This window comes from Poecilia latipinna, unplaced genomic scaffold (genome assembly GCF_001443285.1).
Source record: "Poecilia latipinna isolate Pla-1442-1.1 unplaced genomic scaffold, P_latipinna-1.0 Scaffold369, whole genome shotgun sequence".
Lineage (NCBI taxonomy): Eukaryota > Metazoa > Chordata > Actinopteri > Cyprinodontiformes > Poeciliidae > Poecilia > Poecilia latipinna.
The window spans coordinates 290088-298550 of NW_015112985.1; the positions used below are offsets into that span (position 1 = coordinate 290088).

The following is an 8463-nucleotide window of genomic DNA, read 5'->3' on the forward strand; positions in this document are numbered from 1 at the left end:
TATCAAAACTGTAGCACTGTCATGTGTTTATTAAATGGAATCAGTTGGAGGATTTTGACAGCATTTAAAGGAATTACAAGTTTATGTTTGGTTTTATTTATTGCGACACAAGATAACAACAAAAACTACCAGAGGAAAAAAAAAAACCCACAGAGACGTCAATTCATCATCATCGTTGTGAAACTCGTTTGAATAATTAAGAATAAAAACGGAATATTTCACATGGCAGGTTGTAAACACAAAGTGATTATTAGTTTGATGATCAAAGTTTGCAGCTAAAAGAGAAACAGAAAATCCAACAGAAACTTATAACATTGCCTTCAATGAATTAAAAATATTCATAACATAAAAATGTTGACTTAAAACAATGATAAAGAAGACTTCTGTCTGTTCATTAGCAGAACAAGATACAAATGCCACTGCTAAAGAAGCTGGGGCCTTCACAGAATATACATGTATATATAAACATATACATAGATTGAACCCAGAGATTTACATATGATTACCAAAAACACTTTACACTTTGCTAAATGCCAGAAAAATAAGAAAAGTTATCTTTGAATTAGTAAGTGTTTCACCAGCTCTGTCAGGAGGAACGGGTCAAAAGTTCAGCAAACTACAGGAAACGTTTGACTCAAGTCATACAGATTAAAAAGTAACTGCATAAAATATCAGGGAAATGTTTGTAAAGAGCTGCAGCTTCAGAGGCTCTGCAGGTGATGATGGTGATGAAGAATGTCCTGCTTGTTACTCAAGCTCCGCCTCATCTGTTCAGAAAACAGCAGCAGGCGTTAATCAAAGGAAGGATATATAAAAACACATCAAACTTAAGTGTGAAGTAGAGCAGAGTTTTTATTTTCTAGTTCTGACAAAATGAATATTAATGATTTGATCAACTTTTACTGATCAAACCAGAAGGTAGACATCATGGTTAGCCAGGATGGGTGGAGGCCTGTAGGAGCTAAATAAAATAATTGTAGTGTAAACTTAGAAACACACGCCTCATTTTAATATAATAAATGGTTTATTATTGTGAATATTCCAATTTGTAGAAGCAGAAAAAGCCATTAGCTGAGCCACTTTCGACATTTACAATGTAATAACCACTGTATATACTTACTGGAGACACAGCCATGAGTAAAAGAGTCACTTTTTTCAGAACTGGCCTGGTTGTAAACTTCACAGGAGAAATTCATGTCTCTGCTTTCTGCAGAGCTTCTTGTCAGAGACGTTTCAGTTTCGTCGACGATGACTTCGCCATCCTGGAGCCACTTGTACTGTATGACATCATGTTGGTTTATACCATCAGGTTGCTAAAAAGAATAATGCAAACTTTATTTTTTTTTTATTAGAAAGTCACAAAGAACAACAATTAGGAAGATTTGTTATTGGTATGTTGATCTATTATTTCATTCTTCTTTTCCAGTGCAAAAATAAAATTTTTAAAATGACTCAAAATGTTACATTTCCTGCACTGTATTAAAGTCTTTCCCCCTTTCATGTAACAAAAGTTAATATTCAGAAAATATAACAGGCCCTCATATAAAACAATAAAATTTTTTGAAGAGCTGAGATCAATGACACCAGCCACACTCAGATCTGGTTCCTGTCAAACCGTTAGAATCAAAAAGTGATTTATAAAAAACCAGTCTGACAACAAAAACTGAGCTGAAGGACTTCAAAAAACATATTAAGTCCAGAACTGAACAAAATTAAAGCTCAAATGACAAATAAAGTCTCTGATAGACTGGAAAAGGTTATAAAATAATTTCGAATGTTTCTGGATTTCAGTTTGTTTGGCCAACACTCGGATCACAAAATAAAGGAATCCATGTTTCAAGGTCAAAATGACTGCTGACCAAACAAAACCTCAAAAATCCCTTCTTAGCTTTGACAATAATGCATCTTCATCATCCATAAAAGTAGGAAGAAAAATGGATGTTTGCCGTCTGCGGAAAAATACAACATCCCAAATCTCCTTACCGGATCATGACTGCAGGTAAAGACGACCTCTGAGGCCAGACAGGTTATATTTACTGTGGGCTTCTTCACGGGGTCTGAGGGGGATCAAACATGACACATTAAACTCTGACCTCGTAAAAATAGTACAGTGAGCGGCACGTTTGACATCTTCAGGAGTCACAGTTACATGAACCGATGAGTTAAAGTTCTTCAAAGCAAGACGATGAAAAAGAGTAAATAGAGGTTATTGTTGACTCAATGAGGAATATGTAACCAATTTTATACGTACCCAGTGTACATAAATTTGTGCTCTTTGTGTCCTGTTGCATTCTGTTTTTACCATGAACCTCAGCGGTGTAAAGTCCTGCTTGGTTCTTCTTCAGATTTGTTAGTTTGAGGGACCCATCATCATTAATATCATCATTTTTACCTAGAATTAATGTTACTGGTCTTTTATGAAATATTATGATGCCATTAAATCTCCACTTCAGAGAATCAGCAGGTTTTAGTTGGTATCCCAGAGGAACAGTGAAGTTTCCACCCACTGCAACAAACTGGTCACAACCTTCAAATCAGAGAGAAACATCCTTATTCACACTCGTCCGATCTGATCCTTTATATTCCTATAAAATTGAAACCTAGAAACATTAACAGGAGACATTTGTAACAGATCTGTACCTTGGGAGCCAATGGCGGAGCAGCAGAGCAGGAAGAAAGTGATGACAGACGCCAAGGCCATCTTCACCAGTGATCTCCTCACTTGTTGGAAGTTCTTCAAGTTCGTCTGCTTTCAAACGGATTAAACGCTCACGGAGTCACAGCTCAACAGAAGACTGACACTTCAAAATGCTGAGGTAGACGTATTTCTATCATTGGTTTATAACCACTTCCTCTGGTGTGGCCTAATGTCTTGCTTCACAGAAAAATTAGCGGAAAAAAAAACATTTTAACAGCCCTCCTTATTAAACACCAGGCAGTTATCATGCAGTGAAGGTTTGAGCTCTCTTTCAAGGAAGAGCAAAAATTGGCATGAAATTGTAAAACTAACTTTTAAACAGAGGAAATGTTCTCAAATTCAATTAAGAAATTCTTTATCGATTCCAAAGGGAAGCTAATTCAAAGCTTTCGTGGTTTTAATGCTGCATATCAAAAAATCATCTAATATTTACGAAATGCGCAACTGGCAAAAAGATTTGTGCAAATAACCAGACTACTGACTAGAATGTGGAAAACTACAAATAATACCCAGCATGTAAACAACGTATAGAGTTCAACAGGAGTGGTGATGGTTGCAGAGTCTAGCAGATTCAGTTCTGCTTTTGTTTGTCGTGGGAAATCATGTTAAAAGTCCAGGTCAGCACTGGTTCTGTTTCGCAAACCTTCAGAAGTTTCAAAGGATTTTCTGAACTGAATGAGGTCTAAAAAATATCAAAAGACGTTGCTGCTCTCTAGCTGCTCATATCAAAACTGTAGCACTGTCATGTGTTTATTAAATGGAATCAGTTGGAGGTTATTTGACAGCACTTAAAGGAATTACAAGTTTACGTTTGGTTTTATTTATTGCGACACAAAGTAACAACAAAAACTACCAGAAGAAAAAAAACAAAAACACAGAGACGTCAATTCATCATCATCGTTGTGAAACTCGTTTGAATAATTAAGAATAAAAACGGAATATTTCACATGGCGGGTTATACACACAAAAGTGATTATTAGCTTGATGATCAAAGTTTGCAACTAAAAAAAGAAAATCCACAGAAACTTAATGTGAACTTTTACTACGAGACTTTATGGAACTCCAGTTGTGTCCAGTAATAAAGAAACAAAGAAAGAAGGCAGCAAATGTTGGTTCCACAATTTTCTCCTGAAAATATGGATAAATAAGTCATTACACGGTAAAAGTAATTTGAACAGGGGAAAGCATATAAACAAGTCAATGACATGATGCAATCTGCATTTTTTAACTCTGATAACTTTTTTTTAACTGACAATACATTTAAATTGCTGCACTGTTCAGTAGAATGGGAATTACTTTTTTTGTAAATTGTCTCGAGATTACCAATTGTAAATTAGGGTTATATAAATCAACTGAATTGTATTATGAAAGGTTACAATTTGCCCAACGGACTGGACTGAAGAGAAATGATGAGCAATGTTTTATAGGTTGATGAAAGCAAAGATTGTTTTTTTTTTTTTAACAACAAAAGTTCATTTTTGAGGTAAAACTAAAAATATGTACATTTCTTTCCTATACATTTTCCCACATACCATAGCCTGGTGTCTGAGCAGGTGAAGGTCATCCCTTGCAATAATAAGAAGCTGTTGTCAGAAACCATGATGTTGAGTTTGACTTACGAAGCAGTTTTCAAAGACATAAGTCATAATATCCTGTTCAGCATGATTCACAGTACACAAAGTTTAAAAAGTCTAAAAACAAGCATAATAATCACCATAAAGTCATGACAAAAAAGCTTGTGAAAACATCCTTGCTCCCGAATCTGGGTCAGGAAAATAAAGCTAGAGGAGCAAACTCTTCCACAATTTAAATTTACAGATTCACAGGAAAGTTACATTTTCAACAACGCAGTACCCTACAGTACCGCCCCCCCGCCCCCCTACATTCACCCCTGCACTTTTCTATCGGTGAAGAAAATAATTGACTTTAACGTTCATGCTTTGCTGTCTGCCATATGGTATCAAAAATAAAAAAAATTGTTTTAAATCACTGATATAAGGATGAAAAATAGCTGATATAAAGATGTTGTGATGTTCCTGCTCCTTGTATCCAAACATATTTCCTACAGGGTAATACATTGTCGGAGCAGATGATCGGTTCTCTCCTTGGGATCATACGGACCCAACAGTTTTACAGGTCTCACTCTGTCCTGATTACTAGTCTTTCTCCCAGTAAATACAACCATCATCTTTATATTTTTATTTCTAAATCCTCGTTTAACCCTATTCCCTGTCTTCTCACTGTCTCACTCCAGTAGCAGAAACACTGACATTAAGAAACAGCCATCCCTGAATTGGATTATTACTAAACTTCTATCACCGCTGGATCAAATAATTATGGAATTGTACATATTCATATTTTAAAGGTATATACTTTTAGGGCTGCCATGTAGTAAAAATAAAAATTGGATGAGCTGGCTACTAGTGTCTAAAAGTCAGTCACCATGTCTTCTCATCTTTTGAAACAGCCATAAGGGAGATCAACAGTTTGACAAACAGTTTGCTTTGTGAAGCACCGCCTCACTGGGAGGGAATCGGAAGGCTAACATGCCAATCAGGTGCAAGTTGGGCGGGTTAAAGTAAGAGAAACCAGATGCTGCATTCAAAGCATGAAGAAGACCAGCAAGCAAAACATTCACAGAGTGGATGTAGTAGAATATCAGAGTACAGGAGGTACAGGATAGAAGATTTGACTGAATCAAGACGTCGTCCAGAAGTTCAGACTGGGAAGCTAACTGGAAAATTGCTAACCAAGTATGTGAAGCAGGAAAATAGGTTGTAGTTACTTAAATTTATGCAAACCAATTGCCCCAAAAGATTCAATTACTGCAACATGTAAAAGACAAGTGTAGCTACATTGTGTGATTTTGGCAAACAATATTCTTAAACTCATCCAAAATATTATTCTCTGCAAATGTCTTATATTTTCTGCTTACAGCAGCAGCAGCAATGTATTTACTACATAGATTAAAGATACATGGTGTCGTTACTTGACATAGTTGTTCTGTTCAAAACCTTTCGGTTTGCTTGAGTAGAAACGGAGTAACGTCTGTGTATGTTAAAATGTTACACATTTACCACCCAAAATCCTCACTACTATCAAATAGTTCACGTTTTATTTTATTCTAGTTGTTGCAGACTCAACCTAAATAGACTAACTTATAAAGCATCCTTTTTGTTTTTCTTTTTTAAATCCAAAAGTTCCTGCCTGCCACTTGTTTAAGATGAGTACAAACAACAAGTTGATGAAAATTACGTGATGTTCACTTGAACTGTTTTATTTTATTTTACAGTGAGAAAAGTTTAGCAGAAGGCTGGAGCCATCTGACCCTCGCTTCAAACTCAGTACCTGTTTGCTCCACGGCAAAAATTTGGTAAGATTAAATTTAGTCGGCTAAAGAAAGTCAGACGGTTCGTTCTCCAATGTGAGAAATCCCTTGAGGTAGTCAAGCAAAAGCTGTAGATAATTTTAAAGGTAACAAAACAATTTACCATGTTGTCACCAACTCTTGGAGCGTGGTGGTAGTGAGCATGTCATTTTATTCATTTTTATTTTATTTATTTTAGGTAAAGTGTACCAATAGCAAACTTAAGTCAGTGTTATTATAAGTTGGTATCAGAAGATGTAAGTAAGTCTCTGTGAGAGGGGGTACTTGAGAAAAAACAAAACAAAGATTCAGTGATTGAATTGTTGGTCGATAGCCAGCATATATTTGAATTTCTGCAACAAACATTGAAAGAAAGAAAAAAAAAACTTGAATGATCATTCAGTTTGATAAATATTTACACAGAGCATCATTCAATAAATTGATAGAAATCCAAGGGCTCACATCAAAACATCAAATCTAAATAAATCATACAAATTGTACTAAATATTTTAATACAGACTTATGGTTGACATTGATCATTTCTAAGTTTTAGTAATGGAACCTGAACAACTACAGGTGTACTATATTTTGTTAGTGAACACACTTAAGCGTGTAAGATATTGGATGGAGGGAAAGAATCATTAGGGCCAAGAAATACATACAAGCGTATAAGTCAGAGACAAAAGCTGTAGATAATTTTAAAGGTAACAAAACAATTTACCATGTTGGAGCAACACTTGGAGCGTGGTTGTGCAGTGTAAAAAAAACTTTCAACTTTGGGGAAAACTGAAAGGTAAATGTGAGTAGCCTCACCTGGGCCTGTTTAGTCCCTGACACATATTCTTAAAGAGATACAATTACACACGAGGAACTTTTACTGAAATGCATCACACTAGCAGGTGTTACAGAAAAGTATCTATAGACTTTAAAATTGAATCAACTGTTTTCGGAACGGATGAAGGAAATTACAAACTCATAGTCAGCACTGACTAGTCGTGCTACCATAAATATTGCAGTAAAACAGTTAAACTGTTGTTTTCCTTCAGAGGTATCTACCCGCTCTTATGCAGGGACACACACACACACAAATGCTTTGGTGTGCAGGGCAGAGGTCAGCCCTGCTTCCCATATAGGTTTTCTTATGTTCTGTTAAAGAGTATGATTTTTCCTTCAGAAGGATTGCCTAATGTATCCTGGGGCAGCCATCAACGGCTTCAGGGTCAGACGTCAGCCCCTCTTCCTTGCTATAGGTTATATTATATACTGTTAAAGACTATGATCCAGCACTTATCTGTAGTCAAACACCAAATAACACACCATAAGCTATTGTCTGAAGGATTGTCAGACATATCCTGCGGGTTTCTTATGCTTGAGGACAGATACACACACACGCAGCAAGACTCTGGTTTCTCTGTCTCTTATGGAACAAGAGTTAAAGGCATTTAATTCCAACGCTGTGTATCAAGAAGACAATCTGTTTAAAACCAGAGGTAGTTACAACATTCCTAATCTATTCCAACATGGTTTAGATTATAGCATATTTATTTATTCACTATTCACTTACAATTATTCTGGCTATCTGTGGGCGTTGAGTTCAGGAGGAGTTAATGGTGAGCAGATGGTCTCTGAGGGAGGTCAGGAGGTCACCAAGTTTCCATCATATATGTGAAATATGTTTTGGGGAGGGAGGTGCAGGGGGGGGGTTAATATCAATTAACCCATCGGATTAAAATTTGACAGAACGATGTCCATATACTGGTGACGAATTTCCTCCTCGGTACTCGCGCTGCGCCTCATCTGTTCAGAAAACAGAAGCAGCGTTAATCAGCAGTCAGAGGAAGGATAAGTGTGAAATAGAGCAGAGCTTTTATTTTCTAGTTCTGATCAAACCAGAAGGCAGACACAACGGTTAGCCAGGATTTTCAAGAATAAAACATTTTATTATAGTTAAAAAACTGAACAGCAGATTAAAACAAGTGCAATAACCATTCAGTGTTCATTTTCATATTCACAACATTTGTTTTCATGAATATAAACCTATATATTATTTTCCAACTTGATTTACTGTGATTGAATTCCCACACACTTTATGCATTTTTATATTACTAACTTTCTTTTATCAGTCTTTAGTCTAAAGAGACTTTTCATTTGTTGTTGGTTCAACTTATTGTAATTTTTTTTTAAACCAATTAATCATAGGAAGAAAAACAAAAAGAAACACCTAATGGCTGCAATTGTTATATTTTAAAATGTCTTGCTAAAAGTCTAAATAAAAATGCAAAATTTAATATTTTTTGTTTAATTTTGTAATTACTAAGACCATACAATGAAAGTGGGCCGAGCAGCAGGCCTTGAGGTACTCCAGAGATTTAATATCAGAAATGTATAGGAAGCAGTG

General features: G+C 35.8%; 1 protein-coding gene and 1 long non-coding RNA gene across 2 annotated transcripts in view; one reads left to right on the plus strand and one right to left on the minus strand.

Annotated features, from left to right (window-relative positions):
- Window positions 1–15: 15 nt before the first annotated feature.
- The window catches only part of LOC106949905 (uncharacterized), a 16350-nt gene continuing 7902 nt past the window's right edge, over window positions 16–8463 (plus strand). Inside the window, exon 1 of the long non-coding RNA XR_001425495.1 lies at window positions 16–716. This is a non-coding gene — a long non-coding RNA (uncharacterized LOC106949905). The remainder of the gene's footprint in view (window positions 717–8463) is intronic.
- LOC106949903 (uncharacterized) lies at window positions 75–2942 on the minus strand. The gene is made up of 5 exons (XM_015036459.1): window positions 2641–2942; window positions 2252–2527; window positions 1984–2057; window positions 1121–1313; window positions 75–767 (listed from the first exon to the last, which is right to left on the minus strand). Exons 1-5 carry the CDS (start codon window positions 2699–2701, stop codon window positions 748–750), a joined length of 624 nt encoding a protein of 207 aa, XP_014891945.1. The 5' UTR covers window positions 2702–2942; the 3' UTR covers window positions 75–747.

Bases quoted from the DNA above. Each gene is read 5' to 3' on its own strand.
- LOC106949903 (XM_015036459.1), bottom strand. From the start codon at position 2,701: ATGGCCTTGGCGTCTGTCATCACTTTCTTCCTGCTCTGCTGCTCCGCC. The intron at 2,528-2,640 runs GTACAGATCTGT...TCTGATTTGAAG, and splicing joins CTCCGCCATTGGCTCCCAAG to GTTGTGACCAGTTTGTTGCA. The intron at 768-1,120 runs GTAAGTATATAC...TTTTCTGAACAG, and splicing joins TACTCATGGCTGTGTCTCCA to ATGAGGCGGAGCTTGAGTAA.